Below are 19,393 nucleotides of genomic sequence, written 5' to 3'. Positions count from 1 at the left end.
GTGGTGACGGGTATGCGTACACATCCACTTCCATTGTTGCGGTACGCAGGGATTGGTGGACCAGACCCTGGAGGTAATGTATGTACAGAATATAGTATTTTTTAAATTGGGTAGGGGTTATGATTCCTGCCCCTCGCCCCCCTTTGCCCCTGGGTGTTGTTCTGACCTTCTGTGGCGTGCGCGGCGGTTTCGGTGCACCAGGTCGTAGGCTAGGAGGGCCGGGATGACACGTAGGATGGGGTCCATGGCTGTCCGTCGCGTCCCGGTGCTCCTTCTTCGCTTCGTCCTCATTTTCCCGGGAGTTTTTGGCTGCCATAAAAAATGAGCCGTGCGGAGTGACGTAGGCACGAATCGTACTTGCTAGTCCGTAAAACGCTGCCTGACTCCGTCCGGACGTCACGTACGCAATGTCCCGGATCAGAATTGTGGGTATTTTATAGCCGCACGTCGTTTTTTACGAATCGTACGGAAATGGTATTTCTGTGCGAATCGTACTTGCTGCTTTGTAAGGAGGATTTCCCGGGTCAGAGTCGTACGGAGAATACGCTCCGTATGACCATTCGTACCCGGGTTTTACAGGATCGGAATCGGCACCTAGTTGTACGATTGGGTCCCAATATTCATTATTTATTTTGTTGCGCGCTGTGATTTAGCCTAATTTTCTCTCTGGCATATTAGTTAAGCAGAGAGTCATATATAATATTGGTAACAAGATTCGTCTCCATTTACAATGTAATTGTTCTCCCCGACTGAACCTCTGTAGCTTTACTTACAGCTGAATATCTTGCATGTGTGTGTTTACATTAATCTTCCCCAGAGTGTTCCTAGAGGTTCCCGAAAACTGGATTTATATAAATAATATTTACAAGGTGGATATTTGAATAATAAAGGAAGCAGTTTCAAGTAAGTAAATCAAGCCTATACTCACACTATTTCTAGGGATCTGCAAAGTTCTACCTACAATATTATATAATTTTCGCTAAAACGTTGCATGTTGTACACTCTTTGCAAAGTTTAAGAAGAGAAAAACAATTTACACTTGTAGATTATGTAGGACAACAATTTTAGCAATAACTCACTTAGGTCCCAATTCTGAGTAGTCATGGAAATGGGCATGATTTTCCAGAATACCATTGGTACTGGTAACTCAAGGGTGTGTACAATCAATTGATTACAGATTAGACCCTCGAGGTCCACCAAAAAAAAGAAGAATTACCAGGGGAGTCAGTAATTCTGGATCCAGTGCTCTATTTTTCCTCAGTACTTGCACACAGATCACCAAAATTTCCATGTGAAAGTAAAGGACCCATGGTGTTTCAGCAGATCTCACAAGTCCAATGCTGTTACCATCCTCATTGGAATAAAGAGGTGGCTCATAATGACGGCCTTACTGAGGGAACCACTATTTTCACCAACATCTTCACCTGTGAATACCCGGGTTTGTCAAATTTATATTTAGAAATAGGGAACATTTTCTCATGTAGAAAGTGTATTGCCCCAAAGTTTTTTATTTGGTAGAGGTTCACTTCTTTTGTAATGTTCTAATTTATCATAGACTAGTTACGATTTTTTAAACAATAAATAGTTCTACTCCAAACAACAAATACTGCTTGCCTGAAACCACAGTTAAGGGAAATGAAAATATTGATTGTCAGTATTTCTTCCTAAACAAGACAATAGACAAAGGGTTTCATTCAACAATTTGAACAATAGGCATCATCTCCCACACACAAGCAAAAGCATACACACCTAAGCCTTTTTATGATGGTTACTGAGAGGCTGGTAAATTATTTACTTACTGTCCCATGAAGAAGTGCGGCATTGCAGTTAAAAAGCTTCCGATGGCCATTAAGAAACAGCCAGCTGCAATCACTTTCGGTCTATGAAATTTTGCTCCAAAGTAGCTTACAAACGCTATTACTAATAAATTACCTATGAAAGAAGAAAGTGGGAAAAGTTAGCTTCTATTTCTCCTTAATCTGAAAGCCTTAACAACTTCTCAGATTTATTAGCTAATATATTCAGAAACATACATGTAATCAGTTCAAAACATTTATGTGAGAAAGTGGCTTATTATTTGGGATGGACTGAGGTCGACCACAAGTAATAAAGATGCTATTTTGTTAGGTCCAGTTAAAGGTTTCAGTCATTTAAATCTGAGCTCAAACCCTGGAACTGAGGGCACAGAGCAGACAGGCTTAACTTGGAGAAAATGTTTGAAGCATTTAGAAGTACTAAAATGGTTAAAATGGCAAAAAGATAATACTTTAAAAATACCACTTCAATGTATAAAAAGAGAGTCAAATTTAATGGACAAAATCACATCAAAACAACAGAAATCCAATAACTTGCTAAAGTTAGTCAGCGGTTGTGGTAAACCAGTCGAAATTTGAAATTTTGTCTTTATTGCATGATTGATAAAAATCTTTGCAATTAAGTTAAAAATACAAAAGAAAGCACCTTTGCAAAAACACATAAAACAACTCATTTCATTACAATGAGGTTAGTTTAAGACCGTTTAAAATTTAACAATGTGTTTATACTTTTATGTTTATACTATTTACTGCAAATAAAAATTATAAAATCTCTTTAAAATAAACCTAGATTAAAAATTGAAAAGCCGAGGGTTTCCAATTGACAAATATTAACTTATGCTTTTTCTACTTGCTATACCCTAAGAATTCATAACAAATCTAACAAGAGGACTGCTTAACAGATAAAGATTACAGATCTGAATTAAAATTTTGAATTTTGGCATTGTTAGTCAAATCATGTGCTAGCAGAAGGATTTAACATGGTTTTTGCTATTTTCATGAAACGTATCAATCTACAAGCTAATTGAATGTCTCCTCCTGCAAAACAGGCTTTTAATGCTTGTCTGCATGTTCGAAGCCGTCTTTGGTTCCAGAGTTGTTTTAATAATAGTCTTCGCTCTTTCTCTAGACCTTTGTAGCTGCACAGTAAATGCAAAACCTCCTCTTTTTGGTCACCACAGAGTCTACAGTTCGCTGTTATTTCCAAACGTTTCCATGGAGGGAGATGTTCTTTTGGTGGTAGGACTCCCATCCTCAATTGCAGGAAAGATTCCTTCACAGTCCATGAAAACCCTATTCCCAAATAAACTTGTGGTAGAGACCTGGTATAACTCTGGATGAAAAACCACCCATGGGCCCTCCTGGTGAATGTGGCTTTATCTTCTTCCAGAGAGAATGTCTTCACTGTTTTGTTTACGAGCTGCTTGAAACATTTGTGGGTCCTGTTCACTTCCCAGAGGTCTTGTAATGCTTATTGCTGTCTGGAGATAGAGCATTGCTGGGCTGTCTTTATTCCTTTCCAGCTCTTTCCATAAATATGAATTCAGAGTACCTGTCTCGGCTCCCAACATTTGGTGTAGGCACCATTGCGTGCTATTTGTTGTTTTTGGAGGCCGAACTAAAGCCTTAGTTGCGCTGGTAAAGTGTACTGTGGGAGGTTGAATATTATTCGCATTCCTTTGGACATCACTTTATCCAAGGTGGTCTCATCTCTCCCTCTCAAACATTCACTGCCATAAGTTATAGACGGTAGTAATCTTGCTTGTAATACTTCTAGCAAAGGGATTAAGTTTGGACCCGTTATTTTGTGCTTGATGCTCTTTAATGCAACAGCCAGAGATATCCCTCTGTTTCTGATCACCGTTTTTTGTTGCCCAAATGTTCCTTTCCTGTTGAGGATTATGCCCAGGCATTTATATTCTTTGACGACCTCCAACCTCTGATCCTGTAGAACCCACTGAGGTTGATGTTTTTTACATTTTTGATTTAGTATCATCACCTTTGATTTTTCTAGGTTAATACTTAGCTCATTCTTATCGGAAAAGCTGATTGTCGTATTTATAAGGTGTTGGAGGCCTACTGGAGTTCGGCTAATCAATATTAAATCGTCTGCGTACAGAGGATTCAACAGTGTAAGGCCCCCTAGATTTGGGGCATGATGGTTGCAATTATCAAGCTCTGCTGAGAGGTCAGACATAAAGAGATTGAACAGGGTCGAGGCGAGGACGCAACCCTGCTTCAGCTCCTTGGTTGTTGGTATTTCCCTTGATAAACAATTGCCTGTCCCCAGCTTTATTTGAATCCATGTCTCAGAAGGGAGTAAAATTAGTAGATTCAGAATTTTTGGGTCTATTTCCCAGCCTGATTATTTAGCCCAGAGTTTCCCTCTATCTATACTGTCAAAAGCGGATGAATAGTCAATAAAACAGACAAATAGTGTTTTATGGCGGCATCTATTAAAAGAGAGAGAGCAGGACTATTTGTCATTGTCCCTGTGCATTTTTGAAAGCCTGTCTGGTTAATGGGAATTAAACTTTTCACTGATGCCCATTCGGTAAGTTCTTCCAATAAGAGTCCCGCAAAATATTTGACATCTATATCTATTAGAGCGATGAGCCTATAGTTCTTTGCCTGGCTCCTATTGCCTTTTTTATAGATCGGGGAAATAATTGATCCCTTCCAAGAGTTGGGGATTCGTTCTGCGTTCCAGATGTTCTTGAAGAGAGGGTGCAGTTGCTCTGCCCAATAATTTGGATCCTGTTAGTAAAGAATTGGGGGAATTCCGTTTGGCCCAGGGGCCCCCTCTTTCCTGTCTTTTGCGATTCTTTTCTTGCTCTCTTTTGTTGTACCTGGGAAATTAGTGTCCTCGACTGGGTGTGTTAGGGCCTCCAGATCTAGATGCCGGGCCGCAGCATCTTGTTTTGTTCCGTCAGCTTCTTTATTGAAGTAGTGCACTAAGTGTTTTACCCAGGCCTCCTCAGTTATGTGGGAGTTGATTCCGGGAGCCTTAGGATTCTCTATGTTGTTTACTGTGTGCCAGAATCTCGTGCTATTATTAGTTTTTGCGTCATATATCAATTTAGGCCATGTTTTTTCTGTGTTTTCCTGTTTTATTCACCAAATGATCTTGTTCTTACTGCTTTTTAACTTCCTCAGCTCCATCTGTGTGCTGCTGTCGGGACCCTTTTTACAGAGTCTGCGGAGTGTTCTATTAATGTCGCTTTTTATTTGCCTTCATTTGCCAGTTTGGATTGTAGGGGGATTGATTTTTTTACTATTTGTGGGCAATTCCTTTTGGTTGTTTTTTCCATTAATTGCTTTTGATGGTTTTAATTTGGAGTTAGCTGGTCCAAAATGTTTCAAGAAATCCTCCCAGGCATTTATACTATTATCATTCTGTAGTTTAATTTCTTCCCAGCAAGTTTTAGCCTCTGCCAAAGGTTTTTCTGGGTCGCTAGTTTTACATTTAATTCTTTTGCAGTTTGATGAGACCATTAAAATGTTGGCTTCGCTTGGGAAGGTAAATGCTGTTCCCTGTGCCATCAGGGTCAGCTCTTGTGGCTGGTGGTCGCTACAATCTGACATTCCAATCTTAAAATCGCTTACTAATTTGAAAAGTGAGTAGGATAAGAAAGTATAGTCTATCGCAGTACTAACCATGGCATTATGGTAAGTTGCTGCTTGGGGGCGGTCGCCAGGTGTTCTCCCATTTAATGATATCAATCCCAAACTTGTTAAATCCATCAGTACGTCTTTGGATAGCTTAGTTTGTTTTCCCCACATGCACTCTTCCGGAGGTGGGACCCCCCATTCAAGCAATTGATCATCTGCAGGCTGATCATTTCTGGGGCCCCTTAAGAGGAACATATTAAAGTCTCCTGATACAATATAATTTGATATTTACACTTCAGTGATAAGTTTCGTCAGTTCTGACACCAGGGATTTTGCGCCGATTTATTTCCCGTTTGGGTGCAAGTAAGTGTTTACCAGAATTAGCTGTTGTTTGATTTTCCAGGGACCTACTATCTCCATCTGCATTGCGTTGATTCCGTTATTTGATATATTCTTATTCAGCAGTTCTTTAACAATATTTATTGTTTTTATTGAGGAATACGTGGTGAGGCCTCCTTTCTGGTGACCAAACTTTGAATTTCTGCTGGCTGAAAGGTGGTATGATTTATTTTGATTTCAAAAGAATTTATTTTTTAAAAGATTAGATACAAACATAATATACAGGCAAGAATGATACATTTGATAACAGCTAAAATATATAAAATGTTAGGTTGATAATAACCAATAAAAATATATCTAAACATTCATTATTCTGAAAGTATCAGAGACATACGTCAATTGAGGAGGAAGCAATGAAAAACCGGGAGAAGTAATTATCGCAAAAGTATCATCATTAGATATTAAACTGGGGATAAGAGGAAAGAAAGGAAAAAAGCAAAGATAGAGAAGAGACAGGATAGAGAAGAGGAGAGACAAGACAGAGGGAGAGAAAAGAGAGGGATTTCCAAAGGATTCACCGAACACTCAAGACAACATTAAATAGACAAATCAAAGGGATATTGATCCACCAACCCCTCTGAGGCCAATTGCATGTACGTATCTAGCGCCAACCACACACCAGAAGATATAGACGGAGAAAGATGAGCATGCTCAACTGAAGTATGAGCACTACGTAGGAAAGAAACCCATGCCCACCAAGTATGATAAGAGACTGAAGAAAAAGATTTCCACTCCATGAGAATTACTTTGACTGCAACGGTTAGTAAAAGATCCAACAGTTGTACCTCCATGGAGTCTAGAGGCAATGGGACCGAGGCCGCCAGCGGGCCTAAAAGGACTAACGGAAATGAAAGTTGAAACTTAATATTAAAGATAAGCATGAGGTGTTTATGAATTAAACCCCAAAAGGGTTGGAGAAGAGAACAATCAAAGAACATATGCTGAAAATCGCCTGGTGCAAGACCACAACTCCAACATAAATTATCTTCCTTAAGATTTAACGAATACAAACGAGTGGGAGTCCAGTGAAGAAGATTAATAGAGAAAAACTTAGACTGCATTAAAGAAGGGGCAATTTTATTACGAAGAGAAAGCCTACCAATATCCTGCCAAGTGTCTGAAGAGATATGATCGGTAACATCATGTTCAAAATGATGAAGCCATTTTTGCTGTGTAACAGTTTGAGAGGGAAGTGTCGAGGACGATAAAAATTTATAAATCCTAGATGCTACATGACCAGATCTAACCCATAACTGAAAAAGCGTAATCGTAGGGGAAGAAGGATGCAGATGTACTTTAGCAAGTGCTACTTTTATCTTAAGGAAGGTATAGAAATCTATATTAGATAAAGAGAAAAGTTGAGCCAGGGAAGAGAAAGGGAGAGGATCATTGTTGGAATCATATAAATGTTTAACAAGTGAGATACCTTTCCCCGACCAATAAGACACCAAGTCTGGATCGATAGTAATTTTAATTTTGGAATTCTGCCAAATAGATGACCATCTAGTTTTATGTAATGGAATCGCCACTCTCTTATCAACCTTGCGAACCGCAGCAATAGTGTCTAGAATAATAGATCTAGAAAATGGAATAGAAAGGGTATTTGTGGTTAAGAAAGAGGCAGTCGGAAGAGGAGAGGCCAATTCCTGTTCTATTAGCAACCAAGCCGGAACATGCATAGAGGGAGAGGAAAACCAGAGCGCCCCCTGGGAGGCCAAAAAAGCAGACTGATATTTCCCCCAATCAGGAAGATTACAACCTCCCATATCATAGGATTTTCTCAAGAATTTATAGGCAATTCTAGCCCTTTTGTCATTCCATAAGAATTTGGAAGTAATTAAATCAAGTTCATGAAAGAAGGCATCAGAGAGCTGAACTGGAAGCATAGAGGAAACAAAATTAATAATAGGTGTTATCATCATTTTAAGAGTTTGGAGTCGGCCCCACCAAGAAATATGTTTCGGAGACCAATTTTCTAGAAGATGTCGTACCTTAAGAATAGTTTGAGATTCATTATATGTAACAGTGGCATAAAGAGTGGAACAAAAATAAATACCCAAATATTTTAATTGCTTAGATTGCCACTTAAAACCAGCCGAACCCATATGAGAGGAGAAACAATAAGCATTTAATGGCAACATCTCGGTCTTATCCTTGTTCAGGGTATACCCTGAAACCGTTGAGAAAATAGAAATTGTATCAGAAATAGCAGGGATGGCGCGTGCAATATCTTCTGAAAAAATGAGAACGTCATCAGCATAAGCAGCTGTTTTAATTTGATGAGATCCAAAATAAAAACCCCTAATGTCTGGATGAACATCAATCATTCTGAGAAGAGGATCAATGGACAGCAAAAATAAAAGAGGGGACAAAGGGCAACCTTGTCTCGTACCCTGGCGGAGGTTAAAAAAGGATGACGTAGCTCCATTCACTCTTATGTTAGCTCGAGGCCTGGAATACAGAGACATAACCATACGGATAAAGGAATCACCAAGGTTGTGCGCACATAAAACGGCTCGTAAAAAAGACCACGAAACCTTATCAAAGGCCTTTTCAGCGTCAAGAGCCAAGGCCGCTGCTGGAAGATTAGATCGCTTGGCGGCCCCGAGAATGTGACAGAAAGTACGAATATTATCACGTGCAAGACGGCCCTTCACAAAACCTGTCTGAGAAGGATGAACCAATTGAGGGATAAAGGATTCTAAGCGTTTAGCCACAATTTTTGCAAAAATCTTAGCTTCCATGTTAAGAAGGGAAATAGGGCGAAAATTTTTGGGGTCTGAATGATCTTTCCCTTCTTTGGGGATTACTACAATAGTAGCATCAGCAGCAGAACCAGACACCGAGCCATCCTTAATAAAAGCATCAAAGACCAGTTGAAGTTTCGGAACAAGCACGGAGAAAAAAGTCTTATAAAACAAAATAGGATAGCCATCAGGGCCCGGAGCCTTACCAGAACGAGTAGCTTTAATCGCGGAAATGATCTCATCAGAGGTAATCGGGCAATTCAAAGAATTATTATCTTCCTCCGAAACAGCTTTCAAAGGAACCGTCTTCAAGAATTCCTGACAACGTTCAAAAGAAGCCTGAGTAGAGGGCGTATATAAATTATTATAGAAGTCGCGAAAGACCTCAAGAATTTCTGCAGTCTGGAATTTTTTCGTACCAAGATGGTCAGTAATAGAAGAGATTTGGGAGGATTTATAAGAAGAATCCTGGAACTTCAATGTAGCTGCAAGAATCTTACCCGCACGATTTTTTAACAACAACTTCTTAGATTTTTGAGCCTGAAGGCCAATATGAGCTCTCTTAGTAACTATGGTATTGTACGTGTATTTTAAGTTTTTAATAGATTGTAAATATGACTTATCTTTAGAATTGCGAAAAAGAGATTCCTGACGTTTAATCTCATCTGCTAAATCCGTGAGTTCCTTCTTAATGGCAGCATTCCTCCTTGACATACATTGAATAACCTGACCACGGAAAGTGCATTTGAAAGAATCCCAGAGAACCACAGGAGAACTAACTGATCCAACATTCTCAAGGAAAAACGTCTCAATCTCATTAGAAAATTCTCGAATCAGGGAGTCATCATGTAAAATTTCTGTATTTAGTCTCCAAGATCGAGACCTTGCTCTGGGGGCAAAAGACATAAGCGTGAACGTCACTGCAGCATGGTCTGAAACTAAAATGGGATGGATAAGCGGGGAAGAGGCAGATTGAACAAGCGAGGAGTGAACCAAAAGGTAATCAATGCGTGAAAAGGACGAATGAGGAGACGAAAAAAAGGAGAAATCACTGCCAGTGGGATTATGAAGACGCCACACGTCCTGGAGATGTGTCAGAGAGCACATATTAATCAGTTGTTTATGTGCTTGAGGGGGACGAAAGGTAAAGGCAGAATTCCTATCCAAAATAGGATCCATTGGTAAATTAAAGTCTCCCCCTACAACAAGATTGCCAGAGTGAGGAGTATTATTTAGCTTTTTGGAGATTACTTTCCAAAAAGACGGATCATCTTTGTTAGGGGCATAAATGTTCATAACAAAGAGAACAGCATTACCATCGGATATCTTAGAAAGTAGCCAACGACCCTCTGTATCCTGTTCAGAGGAAACAATAGATAATCCAGATCGTTTAGAAACTAAAGTAATTACCCCATTACGTTTACCACACACATCTGAACACGCAACATCAGAAACCCATTCTTTCTTTAGAAACGACGCCTCCTTGACAGAGACCTTTGTCTCTTGAAAAAGGACAATATCCGAAGACAGGGATTTGCAGTAGTCTAAAATTTTTGACCTCTTGACTGGGTGATTTAATCCTTTAACATTAAGGGAGAGTATATTCAAACCAGACATAGAGCTAGCCTCAGGAAACAAGGATATGGCATATATAATATATGAAGTACAACTTCCAAAAAGACACGCCTCCAGACACTAGACAACAACACGAAACAAGGAGAATCCAAGAAGGAAATCCGAAAAGAAAAGGAAAAAGAAGAGGAAAAAGAAAGCAAGAAAATAGATAAAGCAGGAGAGATAAGAGCCCAAAAGGAAGGTCTGAAAAAGACCAAATTCATATCAGGGGGAGCATGGGAAAAAGAGCAAGGGAACCAACAGGAGGAATAAAACTCATCAGCATATATAACCCCAGACCAATACATAGCTGATTATGTGTAATTAAAAAGAGGAACCATCTAAAGGAGATAAACAGCACTTCATAATAATAAACTAAAAATACAATTCAATAAGAGCTAGTGAAAAATGAATCAAAACAACACTATAATTATAACCAAGCCAGAGTAGACATCATCAAGAGCAGAAAAGAAAAAAGAAAAAGAAATACAATACAAAGAATATTATATGGTACTTTATGAAAGGAAGATAAAAAAGAGAAAAGTGAAACATAGTAGAGAACGGAATGTAGTAAAGATAAGTATAACAGTCAATGAAGCTCTATGGCAAATAATTAAGATAAACGAGATTATATATCAGTATGTAAACTCTATAAATAAGCTTGTAAATAACTGACCACTGAAACATAGAATCCGTTACAACTAATGTAACTAAGAAAGGCGATAATGTCGTAGATATATGAGCATGAAAATAAAGAAGCATGAGCCCAACCAACACAGTGCAACGCTATACCTCCAATCTAGTGGAAGAAGACAATTAATAATAATTCTTAAACAGTCAATGATATAACAATAAGAAATATATAGACACTAATTATACAGAAAGAAAGATTATCTCTAATAACAGCAATTAATACTTATCTAAAAAGAATACTATGACTCAAATACATAACCAAACAATATACCAAAACACTAATAAACAATGGCGTACTCCAGATAAACGAGACAACCGAAGACGAAGATCAGACAGAAAGACCATAAACGAAAAAAAGAAGACCAAATCAGACACACAAATTTGAAGAAAATTAAGAAGCCCTACAATGGGCGAAGAAACGGACCCGGACCAATATAGAAATGCACATTGGGGATGAGAAGAGTAATAAGGACGACAAGTGAACATAAGTGAAATAAAACCATCAAGAAAACTACCACGAAAAATTGGACGAATCATACCGTAGGACTGACGACAATAAAAGGCCACTACATTATAACGATAGGAATGAAAAACATAAGACAACAACAGCACGTCCAGAACATTGGACATTAGGACCACCACGCAGATCTAAGAGAGGGTAAACCTAATAGACCTGGCAAAGACAAAAACTCATTGCATTATGTATAGTCATATCAGGTGCCAGAGGAGCCAGGATCCAGCGAGGCCTCCATTTGAAGTTCCATCTGCGATTCCAACTGATTATCCAGAAACGAGGCCAAATCAGCAGGTTCATCAAAGATTCTGGAGCGCCCTTTGAAAGTAATACGGAATTTTGAAGGGCCAGCAAAAGAGAAGGGAATATTCATCTCGGCTAAACGCTTCCGGAGATTAAGAAAGCCCTTTCTCCTAATGACCGTGTCTCTGGCAAAGTCTTGAGAAATTGAAATGCGATGGCCATTCCAAGAGACAACTCTAACCTTCCGCATATGAGCCAGAATTTGCTCAGTGTGTTGATGGCGCAGTGGCTTGAAAATGATCGCTCTAGGTTGCGTAGCAGACTTAGGACGAAATGTGGGAACACGGTGTGCACGTTCCAGTTCAAAATCCCTTTGGAAAGAAATTTGCAGTGTGGAAGGAATCCATTGATAAAGGAAATCAATCATAGAAGATGCATCTTTCTCAACATCCTCCGGAAGACCAAAAATGCGCAGATTAGACCTGCGGTTACGATCTTCTTGCTCAGTAAGGTCTTTCCGCAAAGCTGCCATTGAACGCTCTAACTGTGAGAGAGATCTAGATTGCTTTTGCATGGAGTCCTCTGCGCCACTAATACGTACTTCTGTGTCCGAAACACGAAGAGAAAGGGCCTTGAAGTCATTCCTGATGGCTAGCACCTCTACTTGCAGTAAATCTGTGTTAGTCTTGGTAGATTGCGCAATTTCATAGACCTCATTAAGGCGCGTCAGGATAGACTCAAGAGTGGCGCTAGGGTCCTTTTGCGCAGATTCAGGTGTAGGGGATAACTGTTTGGACCTTTTAAGAGACGCTTTAGAGTCTTTTGCGTCCTTAGCATTTGGTGACGGGCCCATATTCGCAGCCATAGAGCACACCACCTCAGCAGGAGCAAAAAAAAGGAAACAAGCAAAAATAGAGAGCGCGCTCACATCAAGAGAACGATAATAATGGCTTCTTCCAGGGCAGAGAAAGGAACCACCTCACAAAAATATCATGCCCTACAGATATCAAAAACGGCACCTTCCAACAACCAGAAACAGCCACGAAGTATGGAAATATCAGTCAACGAGACCTCCTAAGAGGGCGATGGCGGTGCGCTGACTAGAAATATGACAGTAGGAAACCAAACAATATGGTCATAACAGGCAGCAAAGCAGCAGGAGGAAATAATAAAAAAACAGTATAAATGTAGGAAATGTGAGCAACTTCACCAGTTCTTGTCAGTCCTTATTCATGGCAAATCCGTAGCAGTGACGGCGTCGTGCTGAGGAGAGAAAACATCCCACTCTTGAGAGAGACAAAATGGCGGCCGCTCGCAAAAACACCGAGCGCCACCTAAAAACGCCCGAAATATGGTCACCGGCCGCCTCAAAGATCAGGAAATGTCTCTCATTACATGCTTGGCAGCTTCATATCCATGAGGCCACCTTCACAAATGACCGGGGCAATCCGAGGCGACAGCAAACCTCCGTCGGCGCTTGCTCCAGCGCAGAGCTCAAGCACAAACCGCCATCTCGCAGCGGCGTGCAAGCCACGCCCCCAGGTGGTATGATTTATAACCTTGAAAGTGGAACGGCTCTTCCAACCAGGTTTCTTGGAGTTGAATTAAATCAAACTGCTGGAAGTACATCAATAGATCTTTGTTCATGGTTTTCGATCCTAGGCCATTTATATTCCAAGAACATAGTTTTAATGGTGGTGAATTCCTGTCTTGTTCTTTAATCTGTCATGGACCTACCAATCTGGTATTGATGGCTTTTGCTACCCAGGTCCAGTCTTTCCCTATATCATTCTCACCTTTGTCCCAGAGAATTGAGATGTCTCTAGCCTTAGGTTCAAATGAAACTCCATGGGCTCCTTTTAACACAGATTTTGTGGGCACTCCGGTCCAATCTCTTCTTTGTGTGTTTTCGTTATGTTCTTGGAAGTGTCGAAGTAATTGCTCTGGGTAACTGACTTTGCAATAGGGTTTTATACGGATCCCCCGTGCTTCTTATTGATGTTCCTCTTTTAAAATGTTCTCCACTATGTCTCCTGTGATCCAGGTAGTTTTTGTTATTTCTTGTTCCGACAGATGTTTATGTCTTTTGAATTCCATGGATTCCAGATCTTGGGTAGCTAGTCCTGCCAGGTTACTGATGGAGTTTAATACTCGAAGAATGTTACTTCTGTTTAAAATGTCCCCTCGACTCTTTGATTTAAACTCTGGAATAAACAGAATTGATTTGAGATCATTGTGGTGGGGGGTGTCCTGAGGTGTTTTGATCTTTAGTTCAGTTTCTGCCCTCTAAAATTCCCTGGATGATTGAGGGTCTTTTCCCCCCTGGTTCCATATCTCCCCTTTAAGGTTAGCATCAATTTCTTTTGTCAGTATTTTTGGTACTTTTGCAACGGTGACTTCCTGGGGGTCAATTTTCTCTATTTGCTGTTATTCCGCACTTTCTGCGGTTTGATTTGCTGTTCTTTTAATTCCTTAAGTATTCATTTTGATTGATGTTTTTATTCCTGGAACATCTTGCAGGTCTGTTTCCTCCTCTTTTCCTTTTTTCTCATTTCTTACAGTTGATTCTGTTGAACATTTGGTTTGCAGGATCATACTTCCTGATACCTTTGGCCAAAGTTTGTTAATGATTTGCTGCTTCTCGTGCAAAGTTGATTCATCTCTGATTTCTCCTTGTTCCATCTGAATCTCTGTTGGGGTTTTACTTGCCGATTGGAAGAAGGACTTTATAGTGGAGGTTTTATTCCTCCCTTTCCTCCTCAGTTTACGTCATTGTTTCGATGATTGCTTTTTACTGAACTGTGTGTCTCCTTCTTCTAAATTGCTTAACTGCTCGATGGAGCTGTTCTGGTGCTGCTCTTCTTGTTGAAGTGTGTCTGGGAGCCCTGTTTGGTCTGGTCCTGTAGGTTTGCTCCCTTTGGGGCTGCCTCGTTCCTCCTGTTTTTCTTGTTGCGTCAGTCCTTGGGCGACTCCTTCTCCTATCTTCAGATCATTCCTTTCTTTGGGTGGTACCTCTATGCTGTTTCCTTCTTTGGTTAAGTCAAATAGATTCAATGCCTCTCCTATTGGATTGTTTTGGGATTCCCTTTCTGGTGTATTTCCTTCTCTTTTACCTTCTACATTTCCATCTGCATTTATGGTTCCCTTGCTTTTGGTATTGTTTGCGTTCTTTATGTCTGTTAGGAGAGCACCCATTAAAGCCGGTAGTGTGGCTAGTTTATCAATGATTGAGTAGCAGGTGCTACTTGGAGGGTTTATTGCCATTTCAGATTGGGCTCTCTTAATCAAGTATTCAATTCTGAAAGCTTGTTGTCGATTTTTGTAACGTGCATGGCTAGACGGTTTAGGAGAGTTAATCGAATGTCCATCTTGTCAGAGTAGTATTCCATAGCCTTTGTTGAAAGTTGCATGGTATTTAATAGAGACGCCCATAGTTTGTTCTCTTCTATTGATAAATCCTCAATCTCTTCCTTCGTTGCTTTTCCTGTGTCCTGCTGCGGTGTGTCGCCCTTTCCCTGGGAGTATGTGGAAACCGTGTTTTCCCACTCTTCCATTGTGAGGAAGGATATGTTGCTTCCGGCAATACTGGGAGTCTCTTCTTGTAAGGCACCGGTGTTCTCAATTCCTTTTTCTGAGATTGCAGACATGGAAGTTGACCGGTGTTCTTCTGAGACTCATATGATAGGGACTATGATAGTTGAATCCCATCCCTGGTCCCAGCAAGGCAGCGTTCTCGGTTTCAGATCGGACCTAAATTGATTTAGGAAAAATGTATCTATACTTTTTTGTAGGGTCCTTTCTTCTCCGGTTTTTGTAGGTAGTTCAACTGTGTCAGAATTACTGTCTTGCCTTTCTGGGGGGTTGTCGGGGATGGGAATGGAGGCTGTTACAACCGCTGTGTCTCGTTTTGCATTTGTCCCATATTGACGGGGTTGAATTTTTATGTTTGGTTCCAGTGGAATTCTCGGGAGCTCCGGGAAACGGGTAATGTGCAAGTTTCCTAAGGTTTGCTTGGCTTCCTTGTTTCCTTTCTCGTCACCTTTCTCGTTCTTCTTTGAAGGAGGCTCTTCTTTGATGTCCTTGTTGCATTTGAATTGCTTCCAATATCCCTCATGTTCTTGATCTTGGCTACATGTTCTTTCTTTGCTTTCCTCCGTTTTTGACTCCAGATGTTCCTTTCTTCCTCTGTCATTTTTCTGTGCAAACTCAGTTGTTATCCCTATTGTATCTGTTCTCTCTGTTCTTTTTGAGGAAGTTTTTTCTGGGCACAAAGGGGAGGGGAGTCCCTTTTGTGTGTCATTAGTGAAATTTAACACTGCCCCGCATCTTTTACAAAGGAAAATTTGGAATACATTTTTGCTTGATAGGAAGATTTTGGTGCTTTCATAAGTGTTGACGCTGCTCCCTCTGTTTCTGTTTCCCTGTCTAATTTCACTAGCACTTCATACTCCACATTGGCCATCGCGTCTGTTGTTGTAATTTTTTCCTGGGCGCTGGCAGATACACTGGTCAGTACTTTAAGGATCTTGTTTTTCTTTTTCCGATTATTGATAATAGTTGTAATGCTCCGTCTTTCTTTACCCGACCTAATGTCTTTTTGTCTGTTTATCTGTTTGTCTGTCAGTTTCTAACTTGTATTGTTATTGTGATTTTTTCTTTCTTTTTCCTTTTTGCGGCTAAAACGCTGAGTTGAGGGCTGAATAGGGCTGCTTGATTGATAGTCTGTGTTATTTATAATTTTAAACTTCTAACTTCTAATGTTTTAGCACAGTCCCTGCATAGTTGGAGTTTGTCTAACAATTGACAGCCATGTTTGAGCCCTGTTTGTGTTGGCTTAAGTTTAATTTGATTTTTTTTATTTGAATGCTGTTTTCATCATTTTGTCTGTTTTGAACTCAGTTCTCTTCACTGATGTTTTTCCACACTCGCTGGGCAGTCCTCAGGACTAATCCTGAGCTCACACAGGCACCGCAAAAATTACTGCCAGACACAGAGCTACCGCTTGGAGAACACAGTCACGATGCCCCCCCCCCTTGATCGGAAACTAAGGCTGCCACGGAGGATCTGACCAGGGAATGACGGAGGAATGCCGAGTTTTCAAATGCACTCCACTTGCACTCCGCTTGCTGCCCTTCAAAGCAAACAAACCCCCCTGCGGAGAACAGAGGCCACACCTAGGTGTGCTGGAAGTCAGGCAAGTCCCCCGTCACTACCAACGGCTGCTCGCTTACCCGCGCTCTGCCTCTGCCTGCCTCCGCCTGCCGCCACTGAGTTCTTAGGCTGTATCGCGGCTGCTTTATGCTTCGTGGTACTTCCCGGTCCTTCTCCCGCTCGCCGTTAACCACTGAGCACTGCTGATGGTCACGGAGTCACGAGGACCTGGGGCAATCTCGCAGCTATTCTGTGCCTCCTGGTCCTGGTCGGTCCAAGTGCTGCTGGCGGTCGCAGGAAGGCTCGAGGCTGCCGCTCTGCTCTGCTCAATTCGACTCCCAGTTGCTCTTCGCTCCCGGTAAACCAGTACCTAGGAGTGTGGGTTAAATATACCAACCAGGCTTGATGATGTAGAATGCTTAAGCTTGGAACTTAGGGCCTGATTACGTGTTTTGAGCAATGTCGCTGGCTCAACGCCGGCTCCGCTGCGCCAAACCCACGCAAGGACTGCCGACTATTTCACAAGTTGAACTCATTTTACACAACTTCAACTCGTGAAACGGTTGGCGGTCCTTTGCCCTTCCCATGGCAGTGCCTGGAAAACAGGCACCGCAATGAGAACAGCAAAAAAAAGTTGCAGTACATCTATGCTGTGGTAGAAATTTGTGGGAATATAGACAGGGGGACACATGTTGTTGCCCCCAGAATATATCCCTATAGCGGGGTGGATATGGAAGCCTTTTCATGGTGGGGCTCCACAATGAAAAGGCTAGCAGTACAGGAACTCATAATATGATGAGCAGGACTGTGCCAGTCCCCGCTTAGCAGAGTGCATTGTGGCGTAGGAGGCAGTCTACCACCGATAAGACTTATAAAGTGGTAATCAGAAAAACGGTGGACGTTGTGCAAATGTTATTCATTGCAATTACACTAGGAATAGTTTAACATAATTTATATGGTACGACATGGTGCTAACAGTCCGCATGCGATCTACTACTGACTTATTAAATAGTACTATCTTTTAATCTAAAAAAAATTTATATGATACTGGTGAAAATCTGTGCACATGAAATGCCCAAAATTGGCATTAAAAACTGTGACATAGTCCACCAAGCATTCTGTGTGAGAGCTAAGCACTTACAGGACATTCAAATGTAGAACATCCCATCGGAGAGTGACTGAGAAATGTCAAAGTGCGGCACCACTAACATCTTGAGAACTTTGCAGTTAGCGCATAACTGTTGCGCAGCTGCACAACAAAAGTAAAAAAACGGACTCCAATGTGAAAATGAAACATGCTAAAAGTAGACATTATTGTTCCAATTGTGCAGAAAATACAGTTACAATCTTTAGGTGTTGGATTGAAGACAGAGAGGCTCATTTGGTTTAAAGTCCTTTGATGGCCTCTAGCAGGGCCGCCATGCCTCCCCAGCTTCTGGTTGGGAGACTGGGGGTCATCTATGGTGCTCTCCTGTAAATCCCTGTAGGTACCATGAGGTGCCTGCGATGTGGTGCAGGGGTTTACAGAAACTCCCATTTCTCTATGGAAGTTTGTGCTGCCTCCATTTTCCCATAGGGAAGCTCCCATAGGGAAATGGCAGTTTGCGACTGCATCATGTGCGGTTGCATCCTAATAGGGTGTTCGGAACCACCGACATAAGTTCAGTCGGTTCCCACACTGAAAGGGTGTCATACATCGTAATTAGGGTGAGAGGATCAAAACTTGTCTAGTCATGAGTATTGGTAGGTACTAACAAAGAAATTCAAGATGTAAAATACAAGAATATTCAGTTATTGTTGGAAATTTCTGAATCAGAAGGAGGTTGAAAGGTAGGAATTTGAATCAAAGGTAGGTGACAAAAGAACAATGGGTGATTTGACAAAACAGTTCTTCAGCATTAAGTCAGATGATATTGCATAAAATTATTTAAGAAATGGAGACTTTGGGTATTCAGGCTAAAAATATTGAAAATGTAATATCAACCTACAGAAATATCAAGTTGGAAGTATAGTCACACAGAAATATCATCAGCAAGAATGTTGTTGACAAGAATATCGATTTTAAGGTAAGTAATATCGATGTTAGAAATATAGAAAGTGTGAATATTGAATACAAAAATATATATGTTGTTAATATTGATGTTAAAAATATTGCTAATAATATCTACTTTTAATTAATTTTATGAATATTACTATATATTTTAATTGTATATGTTATAAATTGTTTGTATAATTATTGTTAATGCTTTTTTAAAATAGGTTGTGAATTTTTAGTACATTTAAATTTAATCTAATTATTTTTTGTCATTTTTAGTACTTTAGCAGATTGTGGGGTTTGTAGGAGTGCGGGGGGGAGTGAATCAATTATAGTTCATTAAAATTTCATTTTTAATTAAAATAATAATTTCATTGATAATTACGTATGGTAATGGTATGATTGAATGCATTTTTTTATTTAAGTTTTAGGTGAGGGTTGTGGGTTTTCTAGGGGTATAGGGTGGGAAGTAAATTAATTATAAAGAATAAAGGATTATTTATTATTATGTAGTTAACTATATAATTGTGTACTAATTTTTATTTTATTTTGTATTGTTTGTTGTTTTTGT

The 19,393-nt window shown here is 40.3% G+C and overlaps 1 protein-coding gene across 1 annotated transcript in view; it reads right to left on the bottom strand.

Annotated features, from left to right (window-relative positions):
* Positions 1–19,393, bottom strand: part of SLCO1C1 (solute carrier organic anion transporter family member 1C1) — a 536,144-nt gene that overhangs the window by 403,793 nt on the left and 112,958 nt on the right. The window contains exon 4 of the mRNA XM_085652717.1: positions 1,800–1,932. Within this exon, the coding sequence (XP_085508843.1) occupies positions 1,800–1,932 (133 nt within the window). The remainder of the gene's footprint in view (positions 1–1,799; positions 1,933–19,393) is intronic.

This window comes from Triturus cristatus, chromosome 4_1 (genome assembly GCF_964204655.1).
Source record: "Triturus cristatus chromosome 4_1, aTriCri1.1, whole genome shotgun sequence".
In the NCBI taxonomy this organism is placed as follows: domain Eukaryota; kingdom Metazoa; phylum Chordata; class Amphibia; order Caudata; family Salamandridae; genus Triturus; species Triturus cristatus.
This window is presented reverse-complemented; position numbering and strand designations above follow the sequence as displayed.